General features: G+C 31.1%; 1 protein-coding gene across 1 annotated transcript; it reads right to left on the bottom strand.

Annotated features, from left to right (window-relative positions):
• Nucleotides 1–2,147: 2,147 nt before the first annotated feature.
• Nucleotides 2,148–3,610, bottom strand: BRG3 (SBP (S-ribonuclease binding protein) family protein). Its single transcript, XM_068643396.2, has 3 exons — nucleotides 3,443–3,610; nucleotides 3,009–3,327; nucleotides 2,148–2,904 (listed from the first exon to the last, which is right to left on the bottom strand). The coding sequence occupies exons 1-3, from the start codon at nucleotides 3,496–3,498 to the stop codon at nucleotides 2,308–2,310; spliced, it is 972 nt and encodes a 323-aa protein (XP_068499497.2). The 5' UTR covers nucleotides 3,499–3,610; the 3' UTR covers nucleotides 2,148–2,307.
• Between the last annotated feature and the right edge of the window lie 12,507 nt (nucleotides 3,611–16,117).

Genomic DNA, 16,117 nt, shown 5'->3' with positions numbered 1-16,117 from the left:
GCCTCTTATATCTTACATACTAATAATAAAAGAGAGTATTCAATAAAGTTGAATACATCTACTACCTTGGAAACGTAACACAAATATTTAATGTTTATTTTATTTAATAACTAGTGTGTTTGCTTGAAGTTAGAAATTAAATTATACATGGAGTGGAACGTGACCTATTGAAATAAATAAATAAATGACATCAACAGTTAAATAAAACTGTGTATTAGTTTATAATAATTAAGAATAAAAAAAGTCCAAAGCTGGACCCCATGTGAACTTTCCTTTCATAATAATTATAAAAATATAAAATGAAATATAAACTAATTTTACCTAGTAGCATTTTTAATTCATTATTTGATTTTCATTCTCTCTTTCTTATTTTTTATTAAGTTCTAATAAAAGATCTTGAAAAAAATAGATTCCATTAACTAACAGAATTAATTGATATTAAGTAAATCTTTGAATTAACGTAGTTTTTTATACTTTAATATTTTCTGAACTGAGACTAATTAAGATATTTAATTAATAAAAAATATTTACCTTTTTGTTTTCTCTATCATGCTTTGTACGAAAGAGGAGTATAAATAAATGTTGTGGAAGTGATAAAGTATTGAAAAAAAAGAAAAGAAAAACATAAAGATTGGAATTTTCTGGTAAAAGGCATACGTTACATTTACGTACGTACATACGTACACGTGGGCACCTCCAATGGCGATCATTGACTTGAGAAGTTGGGCACAGAACAAACAAAAACGAAAGTAATGAAGCATTGAAGAGTCACGTGGCGGTCACATGCCCTGTGACCATTATTGTTTTTCGGTGCTTTCGAGGGAATAAGAAAATAAAAATACTGAAAATAGTAGCAATCCATTTCACTCAGAAACAGAGAAACAGAAACAGAGAGACAGAAACAGAGCATGGGATGGCACACACTGGTTGAGTTCAACAAAACAAAACCAGAGATATTAATAGCACTCAAGAGGGGTTTCCATTTTTAACTGTGCTCTTTCTCTTCCCTCCCCGAATCTCAACCAAAACGGATCTTCTTTCCTGCACCAACCATTATTAGTCAAACCATCACCCCACTCACATCGGTAACACTAATTTTTCTTTTTACATAATCACTTTGGTAAAAATGATAAACTAAATTAGTTGTGCTTGACCAAAGAAGAGAAGTATTGTGAAAGAAGGCGTAAGAAAATGTTTTGGTCCGTAAAATTGGAGTGAGATTAACATAAAGGGGAATATAATAATTGGGGTAGGTACTGTAGTGGTAGCTCTAGTCCCTATTTAACAGTGACGAGAGAGATTGAATTGAAGAAAGCCAGCTAGAGTGAGGGAGTAAGAACCGTATCGCCACCACTTTCCTACCCTTTCATTTTCACTCCCCCAAAACCATCACCTGCTGCACCGTCTCCTACACTAACACCACTTTTTTCTATGCTATTACCCCTATAAATAAACACCATCAAATAAAAAACAAAAACAAATGGATCATCACCACAACATAACGCTCTTGTCTTCTCCACGCCCCCTCAATGATGTCACCTTCCCAACATCTTTTTTTCTCTCTCTTAACCCCCTTCACGCTTCCCGTTTTCAACTTCATTTAAGAAATTAAAAGAATTAAAAAATTAGAAAATTACTTTTTTTGGCGGGGTGTTGGGAACCACCGGTTACCGTGTCAGCTTGTGCCCCTGTGGTGCATTGGCCTTTGGTCCAAAGCCTGTGCTCTAAGAAAATGGCCGTTGCAGGCACTCTTCAAATAACAGCGACATTTACGAGCGTCCTACGTGTCAGCTTTTGCCGCACTAATGTCACTTTCTGTCCCCACCTCGTTGACTTCACGCGCCCCTTTCCTACGCGCGTCTACTTTCTCCATCTGCCAAATTATCTTAGTACCTGCACCCTGGGTCCCCCCATTTTATCTTTCACCCTCCCTATTCTTCTCCTTCAATTCATCTTATCAATGATGTTGTTTACATGCAGTAGTATTTCTATTTCCCACACCTTCTGAACGGACACAGCAATTAGAGCTTTTAACAAGCTAAACAACACTCATATTAATAAATTCCATATAATTTTAGATGCTAATTTCAAACAAGTATAACCAAATGCAGTTTTTATAAGAAATTGACAACAAAATAAATGGGCAGTTAAAAAAGAATAGAAAAAATTGGATCAAAATGAAGTCATTTTTTTACAATTTTGTAATTTATGAAAAATTGATATAATATATATTTTTTTTGAGACTGGGAAGGGAAGAGGGTTGATGCATTAGGGTCCTAGTCTAGTCCTATTTTTCCTTTTCCAAATTTAGGACATGTTAACATGGACACTAGCAGTCTTGAAGGATTTACATATAGGACAAATGTGGAGTGTAGACCCACACACAGTACACAAACACAGGTGCCGGCACGGCAAAATCAGCACGCACGACTCTTCTTTCCCACAGTTCCTGCACAACCTCCCACTACTCTCACCAATCATCATTTTTTCACAACCACCGTCCTCCTTATCCTTCACCCCTGCGCACCCTGCTGCTACCGTCCGCCACTCAACCTCTTTCTCCCCTTCACCGTCCTCGTCGGTGCTCCCGCAGCAAGACTGAGCGTCGTCCATCAAGGCGGCGGTGCCGTCGTCCACCATTCCGCGCTGCGCCAACACCTGTTCCAGATTACACCGCAGAGCATTCGCCGTGGCTTCGTTCGTTTGAGCCAAGTCACGCCAAATCTGATTCTCCATGCACAGAGACTTCACTCTCTCTTCCAACGCCCAATTAAGTTTCCCGATTTTCTCTATCTCCTCCTCCTTCGCCTTCAGCTTCTTCATCACGCCTACCTCAATCGCCTCGATTACTCTCCTCGCTTGCCTCTTCCGCTTCTGATCAATCTCTATTCTCACCTTCTCCATCTGAACACATCACAAAATCAGAACCTCGAATTCAAACATAACAGATACTCGAATTCAAACAGAAACAGATTAATGAAATCACGACACAAAGAAATGAAACTTACGCGTTGCATGATTAAATGCTCGATGTCAAGTTGCTGCTGTTGGATCTGAAGAGAAACGTCTTGGCCGAGAAACGAGAAGGAATCGTTGTAGCTGTAATTTTCTCTGGAACGCTTTCTGGACATGGGAGGAACAACAGCGCTGTTGCTGTTGTTGTAGGTCAAACCGCTTTCAGATTTGACAGCGTTTCCGAGCGAATTGTACACCGACGAAGGAAGCACCGGTTCCGTGAGGGCACCGGATGACGGCAAAAACGAAGAATAACCAATCTGTTGCGCGTTATACATGTTGATATTCGCATCCACAGAATTCGTCAATTGGCTGCAGAACCGCATAAAAAAAAACCGTAAATGAAGACCTCAAGCGAGCGCAGAAAAGAATGAAAAAAAATAAAATGCTGAGAAAGGCAAGAAGAAGAAGATAAATGGATATATACCGGTTGGTCAGGAGTTGAGAGGGGAAGAGATTGAGATGGCGTGCCTCAACGGCCATGAAGATAGTATAGTATATCTGAGATTGATGTGTTTGAGTGTTGTATTGTATTGTGTTTTCTCTTGAGTGTGCGATGATGGCGTGATTGCTCTTATTGGGAATGGTTTGGGAGAAGAGGGAGAAGAGGAAGGAAGAAAAATAGAACCAGTGCATGCAAATAGATGTGGCAAGGCTGGATGGTGGGGTTTATTCGGGGTTTCCTCGGTCCACATTATTAATCACTATATTTATTATTATTATTATTTATTAAATGTGACCAAACGTTAGACCAATAAATTATATATTTAGAAAATTAGAAAAAGGAGAAAAAAAAAAAGAGTAAAGATAGTGTTTGTTTGTTCAATTGCTCCACTGAGAGAGATCTTTTTGTCTATATAATATAATCCGGAGCAGCTACACCAGATAGGCAGATAGAGATATTTGATGTGGCGATTTTCTAATTTTATTATTTGCCGGTAATTAAATTGAATGGTGGTAAAAATGAAAAGTGCCAGGTAAGAGCTGCCGACTAGACGGTGCCACGTAGGTTTAATTGTTTTTTTAATTATGTTGGTGGAAGGAAGAACAACAAGGTGATGGTGGTGGGGTCGGGGAGACACGTGTGTGGCAGGGTTGTGGGGGAACAACGGAAGCGGGCACGTGTGAGGTGCCAGCGTGGAAGAGGGCGTGGGACCCGGGGTAGAGAGCATAGGGGTACGGTGTACCCGGTGGAAGGGGAAGGGCTTTTTGGCAGTTTCCTTTGCTTTTTCTAAGGAAAATGGTTCTTGTTTGTTTGGTTCGTTGAGTCATGGTGGTGGCATGGGAAACGTTGCTTCTCTTGTGTTGTGTTGTGTTATGTGTGCCCTTCCACCGTTCTCCGCCACGTGTCCCTTCTTTCTGGGTGTGTTATGGTCCACACCCTTGGCGTCATCCGCAAGATCACAGCCCTTCAAACTTTCCGTTACCCTTCAAAGCATTCATTTATTATCCCTTTCTATATTCCTATTAATCAACTTCCAAAGATTGCTTATTTGTTATTATAATTAATTAACTAATTAATTAATTAAGTCATGTTAATTTCATAAATGTACATTATATTTCTCAAACATGATTTTCTCTTATCGTTAAAATATTCAACACTGTTAATTTACCAAATTATAGATGTTTAAAACTAATTATTTACGAGTTATAGTAACAAATTACTTGAATTGAATTGTTCACATTGAAAATAGTGTATGTGTATTAATATCACATAGTTTGTTCAGATAAAATTATTAGTTGTGCCTGCACGTGAGTGTGGTTTTAGATATAACCAATATTTGAATAAAGTCAATTCATCTAATTGAATACATTTTTTTATTCTGTGTATTTTATGTGTAAGTTACGGGAGTTTAAATATTTTATAACTTGAAAAAACAAGTATAAAATATTTTTAATTCTAAATAAAATAAATATTTTTCTTTTCAAGTTGTATTTTTATTTTCCTTAATGCATGTTTTTATTGTCGATAATTACTTTTCCTATATTTGTTTTTTTCCATTCAAACAGTCCAAGATTTGTGTCTTCATCAATTGAGTTATTCCAGAGTCTGGATTATTTCAAATAAAAAACAAAAATGAACATGTCATTTATTTGGCGCATATTTCTGTAATATTTTTATTTATGGCTTATCTTTCTCTCCTATTGAACGGAATCTTTTTCTCTCTCTTCATATTAAACTTTTTTTCTCATCTTTCATACTTAAAAATATGTATTAAAATAAAAATAAAAGGTATATTTATTACAAGGATCAAATTAATTTCATTAATTTTTTAACGTAATCTTTATATTTTGTTTTGTTTTTTTCATATTCTCTCCGTTTATTTTGAGTGGAATTTATTTTTTTATTTTTTTAAAAACAAATATAATAACTTATTTTATTTCAAAAGAATATATATATATATATATATATATATATAAAATAAACAGTGATAAAATTCTTTCAAAATTCGAAGCGTTAAAAGAAAGAGTAATTAATCTCTCTCTCATTTGTTATTCTAATATAGTTCTAAATCATTTTCGCATAAAATAACTATAAATAACGTCAAAATTACCTAATGGTTATAAAAATATTTTTTATTGCTTCTTAACTTAATTTTTATCTCTAGCTTTATTTATACGCTTTATTATTAATTAGTTTATCTTCATTTATAACTCTAAATCTATTTCTATCTCTAAATCTATTTCTATCATAACTATTCTATCTTCATTTACTACTCTAACATTAATCAGGGAGCATATGCATAAAAGAAAAAAAAAAGGTATAATTATATCTGATAACATTAAATTCTAAGAGAATTATAATTAGAAGAAAACAAATTTTTTTTTCTGAAATAAACAATTAAGAAGATAATGAAGAAATGCTTCCAAAGAGACTTTTATTTGAAATTGGATCTAGAACCTTTATCTTCCTAACCTTGAATCTGGACGTAGAACTTCTGTCTAAAAATTTCAACCAAAGAAATTATAAACAATTTGACATTTATTTTCATATATTCTATCTCTTTTAATTTTGTTGGTTCAAATTTGTGATACGTCTGCATTATAAATGCGACAAAATTTCAAAGCTTTTTTTATCCAAAGAAATAAATAATGCATTGAACGTGGACGAGATATTTTGATGGACCTCAAAAATGGGACAAAATTCTAAAATCAAAGTGATAATACATGTTTTTGGTATATGAAAAGGGAAAAGAAGAGGGCATGCATTAACTACTAATAATTAATGTTGAACTTTTGTGAGGATATCAAATTTGTCATGTGGTCGACTTTAACTTTTTTACTTTTTTGAATGCGTAGGTTTTCTTCCATTGAAATTTCCTTCAAACTCTAGTTTCTAGTAAAGTCTAATTAATTCAAGATTATCATGCTTTGATTTATAATGCATTTTATGAATCTAACACTTTGTCCACACATGCTCCTATTCATGGCAACAATTTCGAAGTTGTGGATAGACATGGATGTGTTGAGTCCATTATTGTTTAGCTATCTTCCATACGTTGTCACTTTTTCATGAAAGTTTCCTAACATCATATGTAGTCACCTTCACCACCTATTATGTCTCTTTAAGCCATTAATATATTAGTAAAATATGTATTCCTTGTTAATTGTACATTGAAATTTAAACATTTATGATAATATTTGGATGTTAGAGAAAAAAAAAACTTGAAAGTAAGTTGGGCTAGAATTGACATATACATTCTATGATTGCATTTACAATTTGAATAAACTTAGTTGTTAAGGTTTAACTCATAAAGGAAAAGAACAACTTACACAACTTTTATGTTCAATAATTAGTGGAAACAAATGAAAATGAGATTATATATAAGTGTTAAATGAAAATATTATATAAAAAATGCGTATCTATTTTATTAAAGATATGTAATGCTTTTAGGAAATGATTTATCTCATTAAAGTTTGAGTAAATTTTTCTTTTCTTTCTATATTTATAGAATTTTGTTAAAGTTCACGTACTATATTCTATACGAAGTACAACGTTAATGATATTTTGTTTAAGAGTATGCTCTAATTTTGTAAATTTGTTATTTACTACAACTAATTTTATGTTAGGTTATGTTTATAAAGCTCTGACACTCTTCTTAAATGGCGTGTCTGTGTCGGACACATGTATTGAACACTGACACTTGTACGACACTTATATGACACGTATCAATGAAATGTCTAATTAAAAAAATATTTGTTAGATTTTTGACAATTCTAGCATGGTCTAACACAGTTTTAAAAAAGAGAAATACATTAATTTTATAAAAAATCAAACTTATTTTATAAAAGTTTTATTATGATTATAAAAATAAGGAACAAATCATTTTGAACCAGCTATGAAAAACATTTTTCTGCTCTAAAAAAACTGAAACATACTTAGTGCACATAAATCTTTATTGTCAATTTATATTATTTATAATTATATAATATATAAATCTGTATCTCCGTATATAGTGTCTAGTGTCTATGCAACATACTCATGCCATGATATCTAAACTAGTGGAGTGTATTTTGGAAAAAATTGGTTAGAAAAATAAGGCATATAGGAAGTGTCTTTTTTATTCTCTAGAAGTATGAAGATTTTGGAAATATCTTTTTGGAATGTAAAATACACTAGGTTTGGGTAGAAACTTGAAGGCTTCTACCTCTCATATTTTGTATATATATGCATTGGAGTATCCTTTAAATATTTTATTTATTTAATATTTGTTGAAAAAAAAAACGCTAGCTAGTGACTGATCAAAGAAACTGTTAATGTTTTAATAAATTTTTGAATTATCCTAATCAATTAACTTAATACTAAAAAAAAAATATTTTGAGATATTGAACATATTTAACATCACAAAAGAAAAAAAATGTCCAATAAGTATATTCATAAATAAATATCTACTATATAAACAAAAAAAAAAAAAGATATCACTTAAGCGGAAGTTAACGTATCTTATATAAATTGATTATTTCTTTCTATCTTGATCAATATGATATTTTCTTTTGGTAGTATCTATCTATATAAGATTTAAATACACTTTTTTTTGTCACTTAAAGCTTTAATAAGCATGTGATTTATTTTTTACATGCTATTAATATTAAATAAAAATAAATATTTGATATCTTATATAAAATATTTTTTTAATAAATAGAAAGATTACTAAGAAGTTGTTCAACAATTTAGAATTATTTTTCTTTCTACAATTGTGCACTTGATGCCACTTCATAAATACATTAAAAAAAAACATTTAGTTTATTTTACTAAATTATAAAAATGTTATATTATTTTTTATGGTTTAAAAAAGTTATCATACAAATTAATTGAAAATGAAAAAGAATATAAAACTTTTCTTTCTCATCACTTGGTCAATATCATCAAAGAGACATGGAGATGTAGTTTCTCTAAAATAATTTATCTTCATATGCTTTTATTATGATTATTATTTGTTATCATGAGTGGCATAAGGGTCAAGGAGAAACTGATTATATTCAATTTACTACATAATGATCTCAAACACAATAAAAGCATACGATGTTGTTGTAGAATTTTTTGTGTGTGACATGTTCTTTACTTTAGACATTTTATAATTCTTTACATATTCAAACCTTGGACATGCTAGCTTGCTTTTAGGAGACAAAAAAATAAAATAAAAAAATAAATAATGAATCTCTTCTGCAAGTGCAAGGAAGAAGCATCCCCAAAATTTTATTCCCAAATATTAACCGATCCATTAAGAAAACAGTGATACCTTAATATCAATTCGATCTACTTAAAACCTAAAAAGTTATTATTTTATTATAATATAATATTTTAATTAAAAAAACGGTTATAAAATAATTGTTTTTTCCTATTAGAGTATAAACAAACTTTATTCATACAAAAATTACAAAGACAAATGAAACCAATGACAGTGCCAACTATATAGATTCCCCAAGGTGATTTAGTTTTACACGTAATTTTTAGTATGATTTGCATTAATTAAATAGATAATTAAGTTAAGGATAAAATATGTTTTAGCATCATTTCTCCTTTTTTAGTTTAGATAGTTTTAATTTTTTTTTAAAGAGACTGCAATCATTAATTAAAAGTGATAAAACATGCATCTAATCATGTTATGTCGTGCATTACCTTAAAATAAAAGCCTAATTTTACATGATTTCATTGTTAAATATAATTAAAGTGAAGTTAAATATTCGAAAAATTAAAAGGATATTTAAACCTAATAACCTTATTTTAAAGCAAAAGCAAGCTGCAAAAGGCAAGCATGCCGTACAGACAGAGAAACAATGCATTGTTCATATATGGCAAATTGGGGTTTCTTTTTTATAGTTCTCGATATTCCCTATTCCTCAACCTTGGATTAGAAAATGTGCACAAAAAAGAGATAGGGACATGAATTTGGTTATATTATTATTATGAATAATGGAAATGAATGGGACGTGATGATGAAGTAACATGAATTATTACATCAAGATCTTGGTAGAAAAAAAAAGGAATTATTATTGCATATGGAGGCCCATCTTTTTCCATGACTCAAAGTGATGAAAATTATAACTTTTTTCTTTTTAACTTTGTTTTTTTTTTATCCTTGGAGTGTGTATGGTTATGGTATGGCCCTAGGGCATTAATAAGACGGAAAGTAATAAGAGAACATTGAATTTAACCCAACTAATTAACCAAAGAATTTTGAGGTTTAAACAAATGGCAACCTTATCAAGTTTCTTGAAAAAGTGAGATGAATTAGACAGAAAAAGAATCCCTTGCAAGATGAGTAGATGAGAAGTAGCTGCTAGATTGATTCCACCTTGTCAACTCCCTTCACAAAATTTCTCTTTCATTGTACCTCCATTATTGCACACATATATACTCCCAACCACATTGACCCTACTTGATTTTAACCACCATGGAGATGAATATGAAAAGGGAGAAAAAAAAGAAGAGAAAGTAATCAAAAGTTGGGGAAGAAAAAAGAGGGGTCACAAAACAACTACATTTTGATTAGTAATTGCTACTTTAGTGGAGGATGGTGGATAATACAAGGAGGTATATCATGTGTGTTTGTGCTTGCCCTTCTTTCAAGGGAAAATAGTTTGCATCTTGACTTGTGAAAATGGTTTCTTTAATATGGATCCTTTTTCCCCTTTTTCTCCTTTTTTTCTCCATTCAACCTAAAGTTTTTTATATTCTAACATGTGATCTCCATCCCCTCTTAATTCCAATTCTTGTTGCATGCATTGAGAGAATCTCTTACTTTCTCTCTCCATGCCTTTGGTTTTCTTTATTTGGGAATCTCATTTATCACCTCCACAATACAAGCATATAAAACTGATCTTTAAACATGTCAAGCCTCCATCTCTCACTTTCTCTCTGTCAGTCAGTGTGAGAGAGAGAGAGAGGAAGAAAAAAACAAAGGTTGATAATTAATGAGGGAGGATCTTCTGCATGAGAAAGTGGAACTGAGAAAGAACACTTTCTTTCTCTTTCATTTTGTATATTTTGTGATGCTAAACAAAATGATTAAGAATATTGAATGAGTGATGTTTGTTATAAGTTGTAAAGTATATGGTGTATGTGTATGAAACTTGAGGAATGGTTTTTGCTGAAATGTGTGTGTGTGTTGAGCTATCATTATATCTTGTATTGGAAACATACCTTACTTGTGCCCAGGATTGTTGAAAGAGGGTAGCTTTATATCTATCTATGGCTACCAAAAAAATTTGACCGTTAGGTTGGAAGGAGTGAACTTCAGAGAAATAGCATGCACTCATCTTTGTGTGTGGACCCCCTTTTAACCAAAGTTGCAGTACTTGATTCTTTTCCTATCTTTACTTACAAAATAGTACACAATTGTTTAATAAACCTTTCACTTAGACACTGCATGCTTGTTTTAGTTTCTGTCAAGTTCTGAATAGCAGTAGTAATCTGATAAAAACAAAAACTTATAACCCCCCACCACCAGTGGAAGCATTATCAATTTTTTAGCTGTAAAAACCAAACCAAACATGTGACATTTTATTCATATTTTAACTCTATGATCCTCCTCTCTTCCATCTCTAGCACTTCCCTTTTCAGAGCAGCATGTAACTTCACTATCAGAATTCAATTCCCATGAAATGAAAAACTACCAAAATTGAATAATGGCGATGTGTCAATGAAAGTGAAAGTGAGAGATTTTGGGAAATGAGACTTAGCATGGTCAATGTGAATATATATATGAATGTACTTGGCCAAATCTCTTCCATCAAACTGAACAATACATTTCCCAACACAGGATCTAATTTTCTTCATGTATTTATTTAGTTTTTGTCAGGCTTCATAATTCCATGTGCATTAATGTGATTCTCCTTGACACAAAAGGACAGGTCATTTCACATTTATTTTTCAGCTCTCAAACATTGTATTCAAGAAAATGTGCTTATTCTAGAGGAACCATATTTGCTGGTGAGGATTATGAGTTTGCAGTTGCAATTAGGGGAAAGAGGGTGTTGTCTGTGTTATTTCTTGACCAGTCTTTAACAGTGAGGTTTCACTACATTTATTGTCTAATTTGCTTTTGGGGTTGGCTTGGGAAAACACACCCTTTAATAACACTGATCATTGCAAAGAGAGAGTCTCTTGCACAACTCAAAAATGATTTCGATTGGTGAGGAGGAGGGAGGATCAATGGTGCAACCATGTGAGAAGAAATAAAAGTTTCAACCAACATGTTGTTGTTAGCATGGTAGGTAAGACTTGATCAGATCTTTGATAAAGAAGCTTTAATTTAGATTTGTCGTGCAAGTTCTAGTGGAAATTGATTAAATAACTACAATAAGTGGAATTCAAATTTAGGTGGGGTTGTCAATGTTTTTCTTAATACTATTTATTGATTCCAAAAAATGGAGTTTTATTTTGATAATATATAAATAGAAAACTAAACCAAAAGTTAAGTGAAAAATATCAAAATTAACATTCCATTTTAATGTAAATACTTTTAATACCATCTTCCAAAATTCTTATCATAAAATAAATAAACCATATATATCCATATTTGGTTTAATCACTACTAGAAGCCAAGTGTTAATCAAATCATGTATTTGTATAGATGCACATTAACACCTTTTTTTTCTTATATTTTTACTTCATTTGCTTTGTAATTGAAGGACAAGATTAGTAATGGTATATTGAAAAAAATTACAAATAATAATATATTTTATTTTATTTATAAGAGAAAAATGCTAAAGAAATAGCATAAGTAACAAAGGTTAACTTTGAAAACTAAAATTCAAAAATTTTCTTCTTTCTATATTATTTAAATCAAAATTTAAAACTTTTTATACTCTCTTTTTTTGTCATCGTATCAAACAAATACCAAGAGCTGTAAAACTCTCCCAACCAAGTCTTAATTAAACTTCATTTTGTTTTGCATATATAAAAAATAATTTATATTATAATTTAATATCATATTAGTATGCTTTATAAATTTATTAATTTTGATAATAAAATTAAATTTAAAATCAATACTTCATTAAGCATATAATCACTTTTAAAAAAAATAGATGCTGGAAAAAATAAAAAATAAAAAATAAAAAAACAAAAGTAAGGAAATTACCATTTAAATTTAAAAATCCAACCAAACCAAACTTCTACTAATTAGATCTATCAATTTTATTAGAGACAATGATATTTCGAAGAGAAAAAACAGAGAATGGAAGTACACTTAAAATAGGGGTGGTGCAAATAAAAAGTGGAAAATTACTTCCTGCACCGGATAAATTTTGAACCAGCATCTGATGGTCACATGAAACTACAAAACTGCCCTTAAGTAAGATGGAGTGTCGATAAAAATATATTATGGATTTTCTTTTTCAGAACATGTTTTTTGGATTTCTAGAACATCTTTATAGTATCTGAAATATATTTTTTGGAATACATTTCCAAATTTTATTTTTTGGATTTATTTTTTTTAAAATGTATTTTTTTTAAATTGCTTTTCCATAATGAGATTTTGATTTTTTAATTTATTTTTAGAACATAAAAAAATTATTTAAGATTTACTTTTATGGACGTGCATTTTTTTAATTCTTGATTTTCAATTTTGGAATAAAGGACAATTTAAAAAATTCCAAAGTACATTGGGGTGTATATCACAATTTATAAGGTGTGCATATCACAATTTATAGGGTGCTGGAAGAATTTGCCTAAAAGTGTCCTTAACCTTTTTAATTTTGGGCTCCTTAGCCTTTTTAATTTTGGGCTCATTCTCATTTTGATATGGACATGCTTATACTCTTTCTAGGACCGTTTCTTCCTGCACCTCCATATATTATTCTCTCACCTCCATAAATTTTCGTATTTCTAAAAATACCCCTCTATAATATTTCGGATTACGTAATTCAGAAGTCTTTTTTCAAATTCATAATTAGCTTTTGGATTACATAATCTGGAAAGTCTTTTTTCAAATGCATAATTAATTTCCAAATTATGTATGTTAAATCCACTCTAATGGGAAAATAAAATAATTATATATGTTAGTATTAGTTAAACACACTTTATATACAAATATTAAAAATATGTAATAAAAAATAATAAAAGATAATTTGTTTCCCCTTTAAGATATATAAGAATAGACACTAAGCTTATATTTAATATTAAATAATTATAATACAGGATCAGTCTAGCCAATACAAAGTAAAATATAGAAACTGATAACATAAATAAAAAATAGTGAAAGCATATGATGAGTACATTTTTATTCACTCTCAGAGCATCTAATTTTAGCTTTTTAAACTATAATTGAGAGTAAAATTCATTGCTTTAGGTGAGATTAACATAATTGGATGAAACAGGATCATAATTAGAATCATTGCATAAATATGACCTTTAGATGTATTTTGCTCTCATCTTGATCTTGACCATTTGTAGAGATTCTGAACCTCATTAATGATAATGTAGATATATAATTACAATATGTTAAAGTCTAGAAAGTTTTGCTGAAGAAGAACTAGACAATCTCATCTGTCACACCCATTGATGGTCTCCTTAAAGGGTCTAAAGTTGGAAAAGTTGCTCTGAAGAAAAAGTTATGAAGTCGATTATCCTCTGAGATGATTTTGAAGATTTCCCAATGAAGAACTAGGCCCCTTTGAGATTGGAAAGTTTTATTATGGAATGATTAAACACTTCTTGTGTTTAAAGCCATTAGACATTTTTTCCGAAGCATCTTCTAATGAACGCTCCATTAAGGGAAAGGAATATATTGGTTAAGTGATTCTATTACATTTTCCGGAAGCAAAATTTGAATCCAATTCAATCTTATGCAAGGAGATTCTATCAAGTTATACAGTTAAATCTCATTTGCAAAACACGTAAAAAACAGAGCAAATATCAATCAAAGATATTATTCAAGTGAATCTTCTGTTGTATCTCTCACAGTAGAGCTACGCTTAATTATAACAATGCGTAAATCTAAATCAAATTTGGAAACAATACATTGAAAAGAGAAGCAAGAAAGAGATATGAAACTGATTGGGAAAAAGGATATCTGAATAATAAATTGAAATAGAGAAAGGAAACATTTGATAATTGTTAAACAATATCCTAAGACAGATTTTAAATTCGAATTTGTGCAAAGAAAAAGAAGATTATAAAAGAGACTTCATAAGAAGAACAAAAAAAAAGTTGGAAAGTCACAAACACACTCTATATAGTTTTATTTTTGTAATTTTCTTGTTTTCGTCATTCGCATGGAAGGTTAAATCTTTTAGGCGATTCCCTTGTGATTTCCCATTGAATTCTAAGGTTCTATTCAATAAGTTTTTGTTATTCATTTTTTCATAACAAATTATGTTTTGTTGTTGATCTTTTTAAAATTGAGTTTTTCAATCTTTCACGTGTAACTCATGTACATGATCATCTATCTATCAAATATGTGTTGAGATAGACAAATGCATATTGTTTGTTGATTTTTGTTGTGTTGTAAATGTTGGTTTTGTCACTAATGCAACCATAACAATTTTTCATATACAAGTTGTTGAAATTTTTGAACCACCACCATCCAATGTCCAACCAACACTGAGAGAGCTGGAATCACTCTTAACAATTGATTTCAGTACTCAAAACGCTTGTGATTTTAGTTGTGATCCTTGTACATTTGAGACATGTGATAAGATAAATTAGTTTCTAACTATTCATTATGATGATATTGGATATGACATTGCTATACAGGTTGAGTCAATTAAAAAAGAATGTGAATTAATCATAACTGACTATGACTTAGTTTCTATTATGAAACTAATGCCACAAGTGGAAGATCAAACACTATCAATCATTTATGTAGACGATGGCACAATAGAAGAGGATAACATTGTTTGTCCCTCCTTAAAGTTTCGTAGATGACCTCTAGCACAATCACTACCACTTTCTAAGGTAAAACCCACAACGTACATTATACTTCTCCTTCCATCGTGTACACCAACTAGACCATCTATCATAGTTGGAATGTCTACCAGTGCCATACCCCAAACTTCTACCCAACATACATAACCTCTACCTTCACCTGAAGATAACCACCTCGCCTTAACCTCATTACATTCATATTTACACTCGTCACCACTATTAGACGATTACTTGTTAAACTCAGTAGGTGATACCAATAAACTGTTTAAGCATCCTTAATTTACCCTTATACCACCTTGACTTAGACCTTACCACTTCATATGCCCTGTGAACAACCTCAGCTCCCACCTACTGCTCAAGGTTCCATCATAGCATATGTTTTTCATAGTCCACCAATGTTCTATATGCCTTAGACAAACCTTCTTGGTGACACCATATTTGCACCACAATGGACCAAGGACCCCATCTTTTATTATAGAGGGGGTGGTTGATTAGCTACAACTTCCAATGCCCTAAAGCCTTATTAAGGAGTCTTTCTTTCTCACTCTTTTATTAATTATCTTGTCATTTTAGTTGATTATTATTACTTTGAGGATAATGTGCAATTTAAGTGTGGAAGAGGAGAATTATAGTCTTAGAAACTATTTTACTTTAGTTTTAGTTTTGCTAAATGACTTTTTGATTACATAATAATTTTTTTTTTGCATCTCTTCATTGGATTTCCAGGGGTGT

Source organism: Phaseolus vulgaris, chromosome 5 (genome assembly GCF_051622355.1).
Source record: "Phaseolus vulgaris cultivar YP4 chromosome 5, ASM5162235v1, whole genome shotgun sequence".
Classification (NCBI taxonomy): Eukaryota; Viridiplantae; Streptophyta; class Magnoliopsida; order Fabales; family Fabaceae; genus Phaseolus; species Phaseolus vulgaris.
This window is presented reverse-complemented; position numbering and strand designations above follow the sequence as displayed.

What these genes read in the sequence shown, in the direction of transcription:
- BRG3 (XM_068643396.2), bottom strand. Translation starts at nt 3,498, where the DNA reads ATGGCCGTTGAGGCACGCCATCTCAATCTCTTCCCCTCTCAACTCCTG. An exon ending in TCTCAACTCCTGACCAACCG is followed by an intron (nt 3,328 to 3,442) that starts GTATATATCCAT and finishes GCGGTTCTGCAG; the next exon opens with CCAATTGACGAATTCTGTGG. An exon ending in AGCATTTAATCATGCAACGC is followed by an intron (nt 2,905 to 3,008) that starts GTAAGTTTCATT and finishes TGATGTGTTCAG; the next exon opens with ATGGAGAAGGTGAGAATAGA.